The sequence below is a fragment of the Alligator sinensis genome, unplaced genomic scaffold (genome assembly GCF_000455745.1).
Source record: "Alligator sinensis unplaced genomic scaffold, ASM45574v1 scaffold78_1, whole genome shotgun sequence".
Taxonomy (NCBI): domain Eukaryota; kingdom Metazoa; phylum Chordata; order Crocodylia; family Alligatoridae; genus Alligator; species Alligator sinensis.
The window spans coordinates 13,252-32,987 of NW_005842171.1; the positions used below are offsets into that span (position 1 = coordinate 13,252).

The window sequence follows — 19,736 nt, forward strand, 5'->3', positions numbered from 1 at the left end:
CCTTGACTTTCAGACTGAACTAACAGAATTGGAAAATCAGCTAAGAATTTTGGGCTATTACAGAAACATGTATGGAATAACAATGAACTATCAGCTAAGGTAAAGGTGTGAAACTATCAGACTTGTATGCTGTCATCCCTGCTTTATGGTTCAAAAACTTGGACTACATATGGTAAGCACATTAAGAAACTGAACAGCTTCCTCATGAGATGTCTGTCTAAGATCGCAAAAATTAAGTGGGAAGTCAGAGTACCAAGACACAGAGGTACTGGAGCACACAGGACTGACGCACTTAGAAAACCTCTATCAAGAAGAGGAGGTTACAATGGATCAGCCATGTCAGGAGAATGGGAGGAGACCATATCCCCAAAAACATTTTGTACAGAGAGATTTGAGGCTGATCTAGAAAGTGAGGTTGCCCTCTATGGTAGTACCACGATGTATGCAAAAATTATAATGAAGTTGTCCAACATCCACATAGAAAGCTGGGAGAAGAGTGCAGAATCTCAGTCTACCTGGAGGGAATATCTGGCACTGGGTGCAGCTCAGCCTGAAGCAGTTTTGAACCAGAGAATGGAATCAAAGCAAAGAAGGAAGCAGCATGCTATAAAACTTGGACCCAACTCAGACAACATACGAATCTGTGAAACTTCTAACAAGCTATGTCACTCTCGAACTGAGCTTGTCAACCACAAAACAGATTCATCAGGCATCTGACTAGACATCTTATGTATACCTATGATCCAAAGGACTGACAGTTAGCTAAAATATCAACAAGGATCAAATGAACACTATGCCAAAGGGCTAGACCAGTAAGTGAGCAAATCTGAGTGCTGGATTTCTAATTAGAGACAGGAGTATATTTTGTCATATCAAGACTTCTTTCCTAAATCTCTCTCACATATGTAGAGTACCACTGATGGTCACCTGAACAAATTATATCTTCCCTGTCTGCACTAGAGGAATATTCTTCATGTGAAAAAGTGGAGAAAAGCATTAAGAAAATATAAATAAGAAGTGTAGAAAAGGATTAAGATATAAATAATTTCCATGCTACTAAAAATATAAGCCATACTGAGAGACAGAGACAGAGAGAGGCATGTAGCTTTGTAAAGGCACTATTACTAAAACAACTACACTTCAAAATGGAAGGAAAGTCTGAGTTTGAATTCTGTAATAATGTTTACACCAGTCTAATGTTCTTCCTGAAGTTGTTTGAAGCCAGCTTTCCTTGGGAGTGCTGTATGTAGAGACACTTTGTTTGTCTAGAATATTCAGAAAGTGATTTCAGAGCTGAGAACAAGTTCTAGGCATAAACAAAGTATCTACTGTCCTAAAGAGCAAACTGTTCAGACTAGCTGTTTCCAGGATAGAGGAATCAAAGTGACCTCTTGTTGTTGACTTAACACAGCTGACCTACAGGGGTTTTGGTGAAATGGATTAAGTCTGGTCTTCTTCTACAAGGACAGATTTGCTTTTCACAAGAGATTTAATAAACAAGGAGCCTAAAATAAAACATAAGGAGGGTCAGGGCAGGGATTTATGATTTTGTTCTTCTCAAAGCTTCTATGACATGAAGCTAGATGCTTCTAAAAGTCCCTCCCCACCATGTGCACACACCCACCCCCTTGTTTCTTTCCCTCCTCCTTTAGTCCCTATATGGGCAAATTTAAGAGTTCCAGTAGAAGAAAGATAGAAGAATAAATACTTCCAGATCTTGAACTGCCAGGAAACATTTACAAACACCCAGAATCCACCCCACTTAAAATATTTAAACATGGTTTCTGGAGCCTAAGGCAATAGGAACTATATCAAACTTTTCTGGATGTTCGTGCTGTAGGTACAGGTACTAGAATAATGATCAGGGTACAAGTGTACATCCATTTGCTGTGATTTAAAACAAATCAGCCAACAGAACAAGAGAAACAAACATTAGAACTAACATAGTTACCCAAAAAAAGCTTCATCTGAATTTTTTTTAAATGATCATATTTTTACATTTGTTTAACTGTTCACAAATTTAAAGATACATACCTAATGTATCAAAAGAAGAATGCATCACATGATTCCTAGGCCACCATTTTTATTTGTGATGAATGAGATTCAGGTAGGAGGCTCCTTTCCTTATATATGAAAATGGAATTATCTGAAGGTGCAGGAAGCCCAGTGTAGTTGAAGCCATTTACAGATTTTGCATGATGCTTCCACGTATTTGTTAGTAATTAAAATTTAAAGTTTCAGCTACATGACAGGATAGATTTTAAAATCTATTTACTGCAAAACAAGTTTGAAAGGAGGTCTCTACTCTCAAAAGATATACAATTCATGCCCACGTTTTGCCTTACAGCTGAGCTGTCCAGTAAGGATGCATATCCTGAAAGGGCATGCTCTTTAGATGGCATTTCTGTACATTAGAAACTAGACAAAAGTTCACACATTACAGAGAACACTTTGCGGATGGCCTGATGATTTTGTCACATATGTGATGGATTGGATTTGACCAATGGGTCTAAAAGATGAAGCACCTTTTATCTATTAGACTCTGGCAACCTCACCTCTCAGTTATTCAGTCCTGAACCAATACTCCAATCATTTAGAATCATTTCAGACAGTTGGTAGCTTCTTCACCCTTTAGGTAAGCTCCACAGAATGACTATTTCAAATATTTTAAGGTCTCTCCCTTTTCAAATTTGGATAAACTATAAGAATTTAGTCCTTATGCATTTAATTTTCTAGCTGATGTAGAATTATTTTTCCCCCATCTCAATGTTAAGGAATGCATTGATGTAGTTATTTCAATACCTTGCCATAGAAGTCACTCATCTGGTACAGAGGGATGTGTTGTGTACCCCCATACAACTCAATAACCTCTTCATCAGGCACAGGTCTTAGCCCCCTACAAGATAAAATTAAAGTCAGTGGATCACAGTTAAATGCCAGCAGTTATTGGGATGCAAAAAGAAGGGCAGAGAAAAAGGCAAACTCTTCCTCTACTTTAGAACTTAAAAAAAAGACATTGCCACAATGTTGGTTTTAAATTCCAAATGCAATTTTGCACATATCAGGAGTTCTGAAATAGCAGCAATAAAAATATTCCATCAGACACTTAAAATAGTTAAGAAGCTCAACCCTCTGCTTGATTGAGAAGCGTTATTTGCTCTTAACTTGAAGGGGGAAAAAAAAACTCTTATCACTACAACTTTTTGTTCCAAGCTTGGAAATATACCACTGAAGGTAGCTGGCCTTGATCATGCCACAACAAAACTGACTAATGCAAGGAACAAGACTTCCCAAGAATCTTTATGATACCTGTAGATAGTTTGTTCAGTATTCAATGTTTTACAGTTGTTTAATTTTAATACTCAAGAAAATAGTGTCTTAAAGAAAATATAAATCAAAGATAATCTTATTTTATTATACAAGTCTACTTTTTGCCATGTTTTAGTGTAACTTTAAAAAATGTAATAGGTTTTATTAGTTTACAGATGCATGCACTTGATGAGTAACAGTTTGGAAAATAACTAAATAAGCAGTGATCTTACCCTTCTTTTTAAATCAACAAGTGAGAATGTTTCCCTTGGGAAGAGTTTTTGAAGGTACTGACTGTTTGTTTAAAAAAAATTAAACAGATTTAAACAAGTTCTTCATAATAAACCCACTCAAGAAGCTTCTGTGAAGTATGAGGCAATTCCAGATAACCAATAACAAACCAGTATGCAAGGAAAAATTCCCAGAGGTAGAATGTATTAAGATTTTAATTTAACTGGAGCTTAGCTACAAAAAACACAAAATTCAAAGAAAAACATTTGGCTTCAGTGCTCAGGGAGAATATGATGCCATTCTGAGGGCTTTGATACAGGATTAAAGATGCAGTTTACAATCTGCATAATCTTTCATGCTTTGTCCAAAAAGATATTATTAATTGGAAAAGCATACAGGATGATTTAAGGTTTTTTAAAGAGGAGAACATTCCTTTCTCCCATAATATCAATTAGAGCCAATGTCCTTAAAATTAAAGCTTGTGGGAATAATCAACAAGGGTGGCCTTAATTTGGGAGGGGCACTATTTAGATAACTACTATAAATCTCAAAGCCTCATTGATACCAGTGGAAATAAATGCTAAGTAAGGACAAATGTTAGGATCTAATGAATGGCGCATTCCTGAATCAATTCTTTAATTTAGAGCAGTGGTTCTCAACCATTTTAGATTCAAGGAACCACTCAAACAATGCCAACTTTTAACTTTTACTTTCTTTTTTTTTTTTTTTACTATGGAAAAATAGAGCAATTATCTGCTGCAAAGAACTGAGAGAACCACAACAGGTAAGAATGTTTTGACACTATAGATTACTATTTGAAATCTCTGGGTTTATCTTGTGAATCATGCACATGTTTACACGCCTAACAGTATTAATAACACTCTATGACACCCTCAAAAGCATCTCACAGCACCCTGTTTGACAATCACCGACTTCATTCTATCAACGTTTTGCTTGACAAAAACTGAAGCCAATTATACAGGCAATATTTTTATACCACAGCTGAATTCAAGAGGCACTACAGGTTATAGGATGGAAATCAAAACCTGATTGAAGTCTCTTGCCAAATATAACACATGCTACTGGAAAGTAAATGAGGATCTCGTATGCAAGAGAGGGACCTTGGAGGGACAAAGGGTGGGTGAGAGGGTTAAAAGATACGCCAACTCATTTTGTACATCTGTCCCCCATGTTGCAATGACGAAAAGTTCACTTCTATCTGAATCTAATTTCAACATCTCATTGCAGAAGTCCCTAGCTACCTCTTTCAATTTAGAAAGTTGTATTTTAGGTACAGTTTTTGACCTTCCAATTAAAGGAATGCGCCACAATCAGAAGCACCAATGCCTCAAAGGCAGTAACAGGTACAATATCACTTAATATGGTAGCACAAGCTGGGTAATCAGACAGAAAATATTATAGATGGCATCAGCTTTTTTTTCCAGTCTAATGATGTTATATGTTGTAATGCGTGCGCTTAAAGTTGTTTCTGCTCATGCCAACAGTAGTCATGAAAATTAACAAACTATTATGGTGACCCATTTTCAGGTACAAAGGAAAGGCAGGGAGAGGAGAAAACGGGCTCACATGTTCCTGCGTCAGCCATTATTAACCTTCACTACTCTGTCTCAGTGTAAATGGCTTGTTCGCTTAATGTTGGCAAATATTTGACATCACTTATTCTGGGGGACGTTCAAAAACCCAGAACAAATTTTAGAGGTAAGGTGGGGATATTAGTCATGAGTTGCTTGGATCTTTATTTGGAAAAATATTTAACTATTCCAGCCAGCTAAAGAAAGGCAAAACATTACTTTGCTCTATATTCTTGGAATGGCCCCACAGAACGTGCAAACCAAAGGCTCTCATGTTACTTTGCATTTATTCCCTGGCTTCTAAAAGATAAATCTAATCCTGCAAGTGCTCACCACACCCAAATCTCAGTGAAATCAATGGGACTTGCTGGCACTTAAGACCTGTTTAAGACTTGCCATGGAATAGGAAGAGCTTTTAAATCAAGAACGTCATTCCCAACTTGAATGAGTCCAACAGTTGCCAAGACACAGCATGCAGAAGCAATGAAAGTGACTATGTGGGTTACTAATGTTCTAGTCAAGGACTTGTAGCCTGCTCTCAGCCTGCTCTTATTGAAGAAATGCAATCCTGACTCGTTGGCTTTAGATAATTTTTCCTTTACCCTCCTAGAAAATCATCCCATTCCAATGAAATTCAAAGCTACCTCTTCATTTTCACTTGCAAAGGACTTTCCTCATAGCTTTCCAACATGAGCAGAATTTTGTCAGCATAGCTCTTGCACATATGAACTTCTCTGTAAAGAAAGTCTCTCCCTGGTATAATAATTTAGTTGCATAAATCGCCTACACGCATTTCTCTACAACTTAGCCTGAGTGGGATAAGTAATCCTATGCATCATTACCCGCAAGACAAAAGTTTGAGCCTTTACTCCCACACTTGGCTCAAAATGCTTGAGCAAAGCAGACACATGTAAGTGCACGTCAGACAAAGCAAGTAGGAACAGGAAAAGCTAGAGAAGGCTGCTTTTCACTCTAAGTTACATTTTGAGATTTTTGTGATTCGACTTTGAATGTGAAGTGTTGAACATTTAGTAAAGTGTGTTCTCATCTGACAGACCTATATGCAGTGCCCAACTGGACATAGTGGAAAGCATCAATCTTCATCAGAAGGCTCTGTGAATAGAAATACAAAATGCCTATTTACCTATGTTTATTCAAGAAGAACCTAAATAAGTTTGACGTCCTGATTACTTTAATTGCAGTTAAATTAAATCTCAGTTGTGAATACATTTAAAAAACTGTGTTTAAAACCACCCTGCAACAGATTTGGAAACAGCGTTCCCTCTAAGTTGTATGGCATGCGCAGCTGTGCAGACGAACCTGGCAGAGCAGCATGAGTGTGCCTGTGCAGCTGCGCATGCCACACAGCTTAGAGGGAACGCTGTTTGGAAGCATCACAAAGAAATGTACCACAGACAAGGTTCTACTGCATCTCTCTGAAAAAGGCTACAGATAGAAAAGAAATGTAGGACTTATATAACATTAAGATAATGTTCTGTTATCTCACATTAGAAAGTACATATTTCAGAGGAAGTCCTTATCCGTACAGATCTATATGCAATCACATTTGACTTGAGCAAAATGAAACATGCTTCCCTCCCCCGCAACAAAAGAAAGCTGGGCAAGTCTCTTTTGTTGAAAGTTCTCTTCTTCACAGGTTTATTTCTTCTCTCATCTCAGTACTCTGTAGCCATAGCTGGAATTTCTTAGCCAAAGACAGAACAGACTCATGCTTTACAACTGCAAACCACAGATAAAGGTGTAGTATCAGAGCTATTTACCTATTCACCACTATGAAAGCAGGTTATTCCCTAATATTCCTAAACACTACCTCTCCAGTGAATATCCACAGTAACTACACAAGCTTCAGATCTGTAGAAGTATTAAAAAAGTTATACAAAAATGAAAAGATCCGCTTTGGATTTATTCTGTATACTACTATCTACCTATCTTACTCTCAGATTGGCAACTATTCTCACAATGTTTAAGGTGACACCCAGAGGTCCTAAGAACAAGTGGTACCTTGTTATGCTGTAAGAGGACACAGTCCTTGCCCCAGAGAGGTTACAAGGGAGGAATAAGCAGGTAAAGAAAATAATCCACAGTATATATTCTATTGAAAATAATTTCAATCATGTCATTACAAGAAAGAGATATTCAAAGAACTCCTTCCTGTAGTATCAGTACACCGGAAGTATGAAGCAGATGTGCGTGACTTACCTTTTTTACATCATAGTGAAGTCCTCGTATGGCAAATCCTGGAATGTAGTCATATTTCCCAAGCCCTTCTGGATACTTTAAAAAAACCCAAGCACACAATAAGAACATTGTTAGTTTAATGCAACAAAGAAGTTTTTACAAGAATTAATAATTTGGCAGACTGATCTGGCTTTTCATAAAAACCTACTATCCCACATCCAACAGTGGCCCAATTACTCAAGATACTAAAAGACCATAATGTAATTTTACAAATCTGAGGTGCTTGAGTAAGCAATTGAATTCCTGATCCTTATAGCACCTAGCTGGTATCCTGAAGATATGGTTGCAATATGTTGGCAGGAATGATGAATCTGTTTATGAAGCCAGTCACACATGGGAGGCTTTTCCTGAGGTTTGAAAAGATAAATTTCATCCAGTCATTGATTTCTGAGGGATGTCAGCTTTCAGTTTATTTTTCCTCCTTTCTCCTGTTTTCTAATCTTTATGGGTATTTATACATGTGTGGCAGGAGTGAGGGGTGGAGGGGAGGGAACACTTTAAATTAGAGTGGCTGCAAGAGCTACTCTTATTAAAGCATCTGGAGCTTCACATGTGTGGAAGAAGGTCATCCCAGTTTCTTCCCAGACTCTCCCATTACATTTTTTCCTTGCCATTGTCTTCCCACCTGTCTGTCAATTTGGTTGCCCTGGGTTACTGCAGATGCGAGTGACTTCAGGTAAAAGGGTGGGAACTCCACCTCTATTGTGTTGGCACTGACCTCATGGCATGGGGACAGGGGCTTGAGCCCATATCACTCTCTTAGGTAACCAGTGATGCTTGTTAAATTGGCTGGCTGGCATCAAACAACACCTGGCCTTGATTGAGTCTCACAGGTGATGTCAAAAGGGCTATAAAAAGCTAAGAGTCTCCAGAAGGAGGGCAGCAGCCAAGTTAAGTTACATATAGCAGCTGGAACATCTGTAACTCTCTTTGGTGAGGGTGTTGAGGGAAATTCGGGGGAGGGACGAAATGGCGGATATAGGAGAGTTGGCGGAAGGTCAGGTGGAGAGGGTCTGGAAAGGGATAGTGGGAAAGAGGTGGAAGGGGGAGCACGAGGATTTTGCGTGGAGGGTTGTTAGGAGGGTGATACCGGTGAGGGCAGAGCAGAGGAAATGGGGGTTGCTGCAGTCTAAGGGAATTATGTGGGAGGGAGGAAACTGTTTCATGTGTTATGGGAGTGTTTTTTTGTACAGAGGGTTTGGCAGCGGGTGGTGGGGTTCTGTAAAGCGATACGGTGGGGGGGATTGTGAGAGTTATGAGGGGGCGGTGTATGGTTTGGTAAGGCAGAAGGTGAGGGAATGGGAAATTCAGATATTATTATTATTGTGTACACGGGTGACGGTGTGGAAAACGAGGTGTCTATTGGTTCAGAAGGGGCTTTATTTCACTTCACAGGAATGTGTTTATTTAGTATACGCGGAATTGGAGTATTATAGGAGGAAAGGGGAAGGGGAGTGGGAAGGTATTGATTGGAGGAAGTTGTTTGAGTAGGAGGGAAGGGAAGGGGAAGGGAAAGTTCAAGAGAAACAATGTTATGATGTATGTTATGTGTTGATAAACGAGACGGAGTTGAAATGTTTTGAGTTGATTATGTAAAAGGGGGAGAAGCGTTTCTTTGTTTGTTCAGGAAAGATTCTTATGTTATGATGTGAATGTTGTTGTCTTGACTTTTGAAGCGAGAAAGCTGGTGTTTTGTTGGTTGAGTTGAAAGTTTTATGGTTTTGATACTTTGTAATAAAAAAAAAAAAAAAAAAAATCTTGGAGGTAAGAGTTTGAAGCAGGAAAAAAAAAAATCTGCAACTCTCTTTGGTACCTTTTTCCAAGTCTTAGTAAAATGATGATTAGACAACATTGAGATGTCTTTTATTTGAATATGCAGCTATTGGAAGATTGATGCTTGCAGTGTTACAGTTAGCACAGAGTAACCACAAAATGATAAAGATTTGTGAAAAGTGGTAATTATGTAAATTCACAAGAAAACTTCATACAACATGCTTAACAAAAGTAGTTTTAAGAACTAAAAATAAAATTGATTAATTAAACACACATTCATCCCATTAGCAAAAGGTTACCTTGTACTGTTCAATTAAGATGTCTCTGGCAGTGTTGAAAATCATCGAGTGTAATAAATTAGAATATTGTGCTAATGTATAATCATAATCAAAGCCATAGATCTCAACGTCTCCCAGGCTGATTTCATTATTTGCATAGATAGCTGCAGGGTTAAGGAGATTGCAGACCCCTGGTGGAAGGAGATCTGGAAAAAAAAGAGAGGGGAAAGTAAAAATACAGTCAAATTAAGTTTCAGCTCTTTGTTTTTGGATCCAATAGCAGTTGGGGCTACTACTACAAAAAAGAGGAAAGGGATCTAGTCCAATAAGCTTAGACAGTGAAATTGACTATTAAAATAGTTTACTCTTCAAGAAAGACATCATGAAAACTTCTAACTATGTCTTCATGCCTTGTGAATATGGCAAGTGGGACTGATGCTGAGTATCAACCAGATGTAAGGTACTGGCCTATATAGAAGTCATGTAAGTTGGGGGTTTTAGAACTGTCAGAGTTCTAGGATTAACAGCTGGCAGCTAGAGGATTTGCTGAACAGGTAGTGTAAAAGGAAAATCTTTATACATAGCCTGAGAAAATATATACTATTTTTTTAATTTAAAAAAAATATGGGCAATATAAGCTTCAAATATAAGAAGCCTGAAACCTTTATAACAGACTTCAAATTTTGTTATTTGGAAATTTATTCCCAACAGATCTATGGAGAACAGAATAATTATCCAAATTTAGTTTGGTTGTTCATTTGTTGTACCCACATTGATGTTATGTGCACGTACCAAATTTATTTTTCATAAAACAAGCAAAAAAACCAAAATAAACAAGCTAAGTTCCTAAAGTATAAGGCTGATAAAGACAGATTCTCTGCTTTGTTCTGATAAATCAACTACAGAGCCATATTTCATAGGCCTTACACATACACAGCGGGTGTGTAGGTGTCACAAAAAATGGTTATCCAGGTATAATTTCTAGCTCAGCTGTAAGTGATATTAAAAAAAAAAAAAAGGAAAGGAAAAGAGGGAGGGGAAAGGGGTTTAGACCGGGGCTGTCCAATTTCTAAGCCCCCAGGGGTCATGCACACCAGGGGCCGCACCAGTCAAGCCACTAGGCCATCCAAAAATCTCCCCCCCACAAGCTCCTTGCTCTAAGCCCCTGCCCCATCAGGAAATGCCCTGGTTTAGACCATTTTGCTCAGGATGACAAAATGACTGTCTTGTTGAAGTCCGGTGTAGCAGACTATGACAGATGCCAGGCCTACCCATCTCCACAACAAATCAGCGGGCACATCTACACATGCACTTTAAGGCGCAGTAGCCTATTCTGTGTATTAAACTGGTGCGTAAAACACCATTCTAATACACTAATGCGTAGTAATCCAATAAGCTTAGTAGACTACTGTGCATTGTGTCACTAAAAAAAGCATGCACTTGTGCTACAGCACATTTGCGTGTTAATTTAGTACCTCATATTGGAGGGTGCCTGTACATAAGCACAGAAGCTACTCTGACATTTGAATTGCAGTGCATCAGAGCAGACTCAATTAATCGAGTCTGCTGAAGTGTGATAGTTACAGTGCTTCAGCAGCCTCCCCCATTCCCACACTTCATGGGGGAAATCATGTCAGTACACTTAACAATGCTAACATTACACTGCATGCCACAGTACCATTGAAAGGCTCTCGAGGCATATCAGGGATGTCATGGCATCATGATTGAAAAGCAATGCTTTAGAGCATTATTTGAAGTCGTATTTCATTGCAGTGTTTTCAGCCATTCAGCATAGTTGTACCAGCTACATTTCAAATACTATGAAATTTCTTCCTCCTAAATATGTCTTCATTCTCTACTTCATGTTAAAGTTTAAAACGATTCTTTATTCCAATTAACAGCTCTGGAAAAAGTTATCTTTTTCCTCTACACAGTTCACAGCCCTAATTATGCGCTTGGCTGCTTTTTAAAAAAACCAACCAAACAAAAAAAAAAAAAAAGACCCCACACACAGCTACACACTAAGCTACAATGGTTAGGGAGGTGGGCATTACGTAAGGAACAGGTCCCTCTTGTGCAACCATGCAGGATCAGCTTCATGTCATGGTCCTTCTATAGGTGCCTTGTTCAGAAAAGTATAGCAATGCCCTATTATTACCCAGACAGAAAGTAGTTATATATAAAACATGGCTCTGGGAATACTCGTAAATGCTACCAAACCATGCAATAAGCTATTTATCCAGAGGAGGGGTTTTCTCTCCATGGTAAATACAAAGCCTTTAATTTTACACTTAGTCAAGGTACCTCATGCTATTTTTTAAAAGTTTCATCCTTAAGGCTAGTGAACATGCAGCTCACTCTGGTGGATTTCCAATTTAGTAGTTATTTTGGAGCTTTTCCAACCAGTTTGAGCTGCTGCCAAAACACTAATAGAAATAAGTAAAACTTAAAAGGAACCCCAACCCAAACCGAAACTCCAAGCTTCCTTCTGCCTCTTTCATCAGGTCTGAGATGCTCCCTGACTGGGAGTTATATACACTTTGGGGCTTTCCCAAGCCTTATATCCTGTAATGAACCATGTCTACACAGGCAGAGGGAGAAAATATTTGCAGAGGGCTGAGTAAAACTTAAAAGATACTTCCACACACACACACACACACACACACACACACACACACACACCCCCCCACCGGTAAATATGTGAACAAGAAGCGGAGTGAAGGGGTATATCAAGGCCCCCGCAGTGAGGGAGAGAGTGGGTCAGTCAGGGGCAGGATCTGGGAAGAATGGAGCCCAAGCAGCTTATCCTGGGGCACACACCCATGGGGCAGACATGGGGCACAATGCCACGTACCTCCCATCACCATGCAGGCAGGGGACAAGTCAGCCAGCTTGCAGGAGGCACATGGCATCGTGCAGCTGCTGAGGCACCAGCAGTGGGGTGCACAACCCAGCCTGTAGTAGCAACCCACCTCCGTGAAGCCCCGTGCACAAATCCAGGGGGCACCCGCCCCCCCATGCCTGCCCCGGGGGTGTACACAGCAGCAGGAGCCCCCCATGCCCCTTAATGAGCCTCTCTGGCTCCAACCCTCCCACGACCCACCCCAGGGCCCCATTCACCCCAGCCCCTGCCCTACACCCTCCCTCTATATGCCCCCCCCACACACACCCCTTCCCTCCCCCGTGCCCCTTCCACACTTAGCTGCTGGGCACTGCGGGAGCCTCTATCTGCCCCCCCCCACGCCCCTCCCCACCACTGCAGCCACCCAGAGCCCACACCAGGGCTGCCTTGCAGTGTTGTACACTGCCCCTGCTGTCCTGCTTTTGGGGGGCCTAAGTCCCATTAGCCCCAGCCTTCCGCTGCCTATGCATGTCTGTCAGAGTGATAAGTCCTGACCTTTTGAGATTCACCCATCCTGCATCATACCAATCACTGTTTTGTTTTGTTTTTTAATGTTCTTGGCATCCCTTCTGTTTAGGGGTGCACTGATAAAGATTTCCTTGGCCAATACCAATAGCCAATTATTAACTAGTCATATCAGCCAATACCAATCCGAAAGCCAATTTACCAGAATGCAGCCAAGCAGAGTGAGGAGCAGCTCCCTGCAGGTAAGTCTAGAGAAATGGGGGGCAGATCGAGACTCGCACGGTGAAGGAGGGAGTGGGGCAGGGGCAGATGCAGGGGGTGCTGTCCAGCCAGGGAGGTGAATAGGACCCGGGGCTGGGGCAGGGAGTGGAACAGAGCCATGGGCGGCTCATCCAGGGGATCGGTGTCCCGGTGCTTAAAACTGGTGGTGGAGGCGCCCGAAATATAGCTCATCAAATGAGCTTTAGTTCAAGCACCACCACCACCATTTATTTTTATGTGCAAAGATGCTTTTAACCAGAGCTGAGCCAAGCAGGGTGAGGGCGGATGTGGGCTACCTACTGCAGTCTTGGGGCTCTCCGCCCTGCTGCCTTTGCCTCGGGGGCCCTGCCCCACAACTCACCACCCCACTGCTGCCGGGTAGGCAGTGCGGGGCTTCTAGGGGAAGGTAGCAGAACAGAGAGCCCCAAGCCCACAGCAAGCAGCCCGCTTTCACCCTGTGCACAAATCTGGTGGGGAACATGCCATCCCATGCTTCCCCTGGGGGTGTGTGCAGTGGTGGATAGCTGCCCTACCTTCCCATCCTCCCCCCTGAGCCCCCTGGATGAGCTGCATCCCACTTCCCACCCCAGCCTGGGGTCCCATTCACTGTCCTGGTTAGGCAGTGCCCCCAGCCCCTGCCCCTCTCCCTCCCTCACCTTGGGGGCCTCGATCTACCCTCCCCACACCCCTTCCCCTCCCCAAACTTACCTGCAGGGCACTTCTCTCCATGCTGCCCAGCTGCATTCCTGGCCACATGCATAAGTGCAGCTGCACACATGCATGCGGTATGTGGGACCCCAACCAGAAGGCATATTATATTTATTGGTGAGCTTTAATTGGTTACACTGGCCACAAAAAAAAAACAAAAAACCCCCAAACCTGACAGCTGATAATTTTAATTTTCCTTTTATCAGTGCTAATCCAATCTGCAACCAATATATCAGTGCACCTCTACTTCTATTGTATTTAAAACATAGGGAAACAAAGACAATATACTTGAATGTATGAGAAACATGGGTACAAGTTCTATTCAGAATTGCATTGTACCACTTAAAAGTCACAAGGTAAGACTCTTTCAAAGTGCAATGAGCAAAATGTTACACTGCGAGCAAAGGCTAAAACCAATTAATCAAAAAATGTGAACAAAGCGTGTATTTGACCCAAAAGATCAGTAGCAATCAACCTTTGCAGACCAACAATGAAATATAGTTCAAAGAGATCAGGAAACTATAATGCAGGGACCGGCAACCCCGTCACATGTACCAATTAGTGGCATGCAGAGATATTTTCCCTGGTATGCCAGGAGGTGTGCAAGGAAATTGTTTAATTTTTATTTTATTTTTTTAAGTTGCTGCTCTGGGCTCCCAGAGCAGTCACAGCTCCCAGCACTATGGCAGGCACTAGGGGCAGAGTCAGGAAAACACAGGCAGGGACACAGTCCGTGTTCTTCTAACCCTGTCTGGGGCTGTGTCCTCCAACTGAGCCTGGCCCCTGGAGGGGAGCTGCAGCCAGTGGGTGAGCCCTGGGTGGGGCCAGAGCCTAAGCGGACAACGCCCTGTCTTATCTCTCTTTTCTTCTCCTCTTCTTTTTTCTTTCCCTTTTTTCACTCTCTCTCTTCCCCTTTTTTCCCTTCTTCTCCCCATTTTTCTATTTCTTCTCTTTTTTCTTTCTTTGCCTCTTTCTTTTTCTTTCCCTCTCTCTCCTCTTTTTCCGCCCCCCTCTCTCTCTCTCATCGCAACATGCTTAACAAAAACAAATACATAAGAACTAAGGTAGTATATGAAGTTTTATTTATTGTCACCAGGTTTAGAATTTTTAGAAAACCTGGTATTTACTGTAAAAAAAGCAACATTTATAACATTTATTTATATTTATTCACAGAAGTTTAGGGCTGAAAGGTACCTTGTGAATATTCAGTGCATCCTGCCATGTACCCCTTCCCCACCCCGCTTTTGCTGTTCTGGCATGCCAGCACTCCCGCACCTTAAAAGGTAGACATTGCAGTTTTTTTGGCACTCTGGCCAAAAACATTGCCTATCCTGCTATAGTGAATACAATAAAAACTCTGGGACAGATTCTTTACCTTATACATCAATCAGGGCTCCTTTCCTCTAGACCAATACAGCTACAACCCAGATACCTTATCTTATACAGTTCACTTTGCCACACTAAGATGGGAAAGGAGAGAGAACCAACTGCAAATTCCTTGCCAGCTTGAAGCAGTCCCCAGCAAGTGCAAATTATACCTGCTTTGTCCTAATATATGGCTGGAAAAACAGACATGCAATCAAGGAACTTACTGTTAGTTCCCATCTTCTCTCCCCTTTCCTGAGTTGGCTGGTGTGCATGTGCAGAGACAATGCTGCTCTAGGTCAATAGGGGCCAGCCTTTTTGGCAAGCATGCCACAGATTAGCTTTAAACCCTGCCTGAGTATCACTCTCTGCCCAATTTGCTCCTCTGCATTTTGCTTTCTTCTCTGTCTGCCACCATGCTGCCTGTTCTATCCCCAATTTGCCATGTGCCACACACAGGCTTCCCATGCCATTTGTGACACACATATCACAGTTTGTTACCTCTGCTCTATAAGCCACTGGTTCTCAACTGGGGTGCCACGAAAACCAATGACCCCAGCACCTCTGACACAGGGTGAAACTGCAGCTGCAGCAGAAGGACTTGCCTGCCTGCATTACATTCTGAGGGCTGGTATACCACTTCTGCTACAGCTCTTCCCAGTTCAGTTCTGACATACCTCCAGCAAAGAATGGTGCATGGGGCAGTTTTACCTGGTGGCAGTGGCACCTCTCTCTAGGCTGTCACCACTGTGAGGTGAAACTACCTCAAGCATGTCTGTTTCCAAGAAGCACACCAGAGCCAAATGGGGAAGAGCTGCAACGAAAGTGGCTGCCTGCCTGCATAATGTTATGCAGGCAGGTAGACCTTTCTGGTGCAGCCACCTCTCAATTCATCTGTGACATGCCTCCTGAAAATAAAGGTGCATGAGACAGTTCCACTTGCTCTGTCTGCCTCTGTTTCTGGGAGACAAGATGCAGGGTTAGACCAGGAAGCTTTTGCCACAGCTACTTCCAATCTGACTGCATTAGGCGCATGGCAGTTTCACCTGAGCACCCTCTTGGTCTGCCCCCTCTCAGGCAGACTGTGGAAACTACAAGAGGACAACAGAGCAGCCAAAAACACTCTGCTCCTTTCACCTACAATGTCGTGCACAGGCTGTTGGGGACACTCCAGTGAAAAGCATTCACAGGTCATATCCTAAACACAGCAAGAAGCAGTTGACAAAGAAGTGCCATACAGCGATGAGGTTCACTGAAACACTTACACACATATACCCTCCCCTCCCTTAACTTGAAAATGGTAGGTTAAGTTGAAAAGATATACATTTTTATTAATAATTGCTCATTACCATTACAGTTTTGAACCTGATCAGCTACAATTGAATCAGTCTGACATCACTGCACTGGTTGAAAAGCTCAGCAAACCATTTGTGAGACTAAATCCTTCAATCTGTGTTGCAATCATTGTATCAATAACAAAAATAGACTTCATTCCACGGAAGGTACTCTTTGTGTTGCTCAGTGCCACAGAAGGCTCTGCTACATCCATCTAAGCAGGACCTACTGCCTTGAAACATAGCCAATAAAACGGAGAACTAATAAAGTGAAAAAAGAACAATGGTGAAACAACTGAAAAAGCAAGAACATTTAGAGGTTAGTTTGAAACACTATGCTGAACTCACAGTTCAATCACTGAATGAACCATTTGGTTAACAAAAGTAGAATTTAAAAGATATACCTTCTCTTTAACACATATACCTTGAAAAGTACCAATAAGAAGAAAGAAAGTGAAGAAAAACCCAGTTTCAGACAGGTTTTGAACCATATAGAATATTTTGGGTGTACCCAAGCATGACCCTGATTAACTACAATAGAAAATACTGTCAGATTTGATTAGTCTCAAAGAAGTGAAGATCAGACATTCATTTTATACTGAAGTTTGAATTAAGTGTTATACAAAGCTAACTTCGACAGATTGGTGCAACTCACAAAGTTAAGAATACCAAAAAGAAACATGGATTTTCAGAGACACCAGACCTTGAAATTTTTGCAAGTTAACCAATCTTTGTGAGGAGCTTTTTATGCAGAACATTACCAAAATCTTCAATCAGGTATTCGGCAAGAGCCTGTTTTGCATGCAAATCACCTACCTTGTGTTGTGTACCTGTGATTATCATTACAAATAATTCTAATAAATGCATCATACGGAGTGTTGTCATTGTGCAAATAAAGAAATCATAATTTGTTAGCTCAAGTAGCATGCTTTTACTCAAGAGGTAGCATTAGCTCCTCCCAGTTTACATGCACTTGAGAACTAGTTTCCTCCACTGCATACCAGAAAAAAAAAAAGAAAGAAAAATGAACTATAAGAAATTAAAGAGTATTATCTCAAGTCTGATAAAATGGAATCACTTTGCAGATTTCACTTTAATATTAAAGAAGTGCACCCCTTCGATGAATCAGGTTAAGCAACAAGTACTGTGTATAAAGCCTGGTGCTCAAAACATACCAATAATTCTTTAGCTTCAACCATTTGTTTTTTGCTGTTGACTTGTACACAGAACCTTACACTTTAATTATTTTTTCTGATGGGAGAAATGATGCATAGTAAAACAGGCAAGATTTTTCTCTTAACAGATTACACTCACTCAAGAGAAGCATCTGCCTTTACTTTCTGCCCCCCCCCTCCTTTAACTACAGGGCAACAAAACCACTTTAACAATAAAAAGGGAAGAGTCAGAGTGTTTCTAGGCTTTTGAGGGTGCTTAGTCAGGACATTTCAAGAATGAAAGCATCAGCAGGGAACAGTTTTTCCATTTTATTGTGCTGTGGAAAATGCTTTGTTACTTTAATATTAAGAGTTTAATATGGCTAAAAAGTGCTGGCTTGGCAGTCTTCCATTTACATAATAAATAGATACAGCACAAGTTCTCTTCTGTTGAGGCAGTAACACTTACAATCCTGATGGTAAGAGTCTGGATTACCTGCCTGCAGCGTTCCCTCTAAACTGCACGGTGTGCACAGCCGCACAGGAGCACTCATGCCGCGCTGCCAGGAGCACCCATGCAGCTTAGAGGAAACACTGCCTGACAGGATAAAAATGTTTGGTATTCATGGTCCTCTTTATTTCTTTTTTTTAATTTTGCATCTTAGGCTAAGTCAGCCAAATCAGTTCTAAATTCTATTGACTAAGCGAAACTCAATTGTTCAAGCCTGTGTGGTGCTACCACCAGTAAGTATCCTACCTCCCAGACTCTTCAGCCTGGGGCTTCAGATACTCCCAAATCTATGGCAAGCATACATGCAAGCCCCAAGCCCAAAGGCCTTGGAGTTCAGATGCCTTCTAATCTTGCTTGTCCTCCTAGCCAAAGGAGCAAGCTAGAGGGGAAGTCTGAGCAATCCCTCATCACCATAAAGTATGTCACCGAGCTCCTTGCATTGGAGGTATTTGTAGATTCTTGCTGGGGTTGGGCTGCGTGCATTGCAAGGGACAGGCCTTCACCCTCTAAGTACACTGGATCATTCAAGGCCACAAAGAAGTGCATCTCCCCTGCCAGGTCAGTAAAACCATCTGGGCCAGGGGTTCTCAAACAGTGGGTTGCAACAGACCCAGGGAGTCGCGAGCAACTTAAAAGGCGGTCGCAAACTTCTCTTCCCTCCCCAATGTGCAAATGCTCTGCCTGCTTCCCTCCCCCAGCAGTGATGCACGTGTTCTTGGACTCGCCCACATTGGAAGTTTCTTTTGTTTTGTAATCTTGGCGTGTACAGGTTAGCGAATGTGCTTTATCTATCTCCTACCTAATCCTAATGAAGTCAATAGCTTTAATCATGGGGGGACAGCACGTAAATTTTTATATTATTTTACAGGGTCATGGTATCACAAAGTTTGAGAACCCCTGATCAGCTCCTCATGGTCCTCTCTTCATCAACAAGATTCAGAGTCACACTTCATCACCAGAAAACAAGCTAGCATAAGCATAAGGATCCAACCAGAACTAATATTTATACTGGTGTTGAGGCATTACAAGTCAGTTGCATTGGTGTAGCCACTTTCCATGCCCCTTCCACTACCCACCCAGCAGCAAGGCTCGTTATTTGAGCCCATTCTGGCACTTCCCCTGCGAGCGAGCTGTTCCCCCCAGGACCCACGCACACTGAGCGTGTCAGGTCGGTCACTGCTCTGTGCTCAGTGCAGGTGGCCTCGCCACACTTTGAGGGAACAGCAGCACCAGGGCCTTGCTTGCTCTCAGTCTCCACGGGTGCCCGCCGAGAAGCTGCCAGCAAGATCCTCTTTCTAAAGGGCAGATCCCTTCAGGGTAGCCTTACTCTGCGGGTCGCCTCAACAAGCTAGCTAGGGAGCGGCACCAGCGCGGGGCGAGGCAGGGCAGCCACAGGCAAAGCCCGGGACGCAGCGGCCCGGCTCTTACCGTAGACCAGCTTCTTCATCTCGTGGTATCTGGCCCACAAGTAGGACTTGGTGTCGGCGGCCTCGGCAGGGCCGGCCACGCTGTTCGGGGAGGCGGTGGCGGTGGCGGCGGCGGGCCCGGGCTCGGCGGCTCTCCGGACGCGGCCGGGCACGGCAGGGGGCTGGGA

The 19,736-nt window shown here is 42.1% G+C and overlaps 1 protein-coding gene across 1 annotated transcript in view; it reads right to left on the reverse strand.

The window, feature by feature from the left end:
• NT5DC2 (5'-nucleotidase domain containing 2) overlaps positions 1–19,730 on the reverse strand; it is a 29,025-nt gene extending 9,295 nt beyond the window's left edge. The window contains exons 1-5 of the mRNA XM_025206759.1: positions 19,571–19,730; positions 9,464–9,648; positions 7,353–7,427; positions 6,190–6,245; positions 2,803–2,896 (exon numbers count right to left, since the gene is read on the reverse strand). Coding sequence (XP_025062544.1) covers positions 2,803–2,896; positions 6,190–6,245; positions 7,353–7,427; positions 9,464–9,648; positions 19,571–19,589 — 429 coding nt within the window. The 5' untranslated portion in view covers positions 19,590–19,730. The remainder of the gene's footprint in view (positions 1–2,802; positions 2,897–6,189; positions 6,246–7,352; positions 7,428–9,463; positions 9,649–19,570) is intronic.
• Between the last annotated feature and the right edge of the window lie 6 nt (positions 19,731–19,736).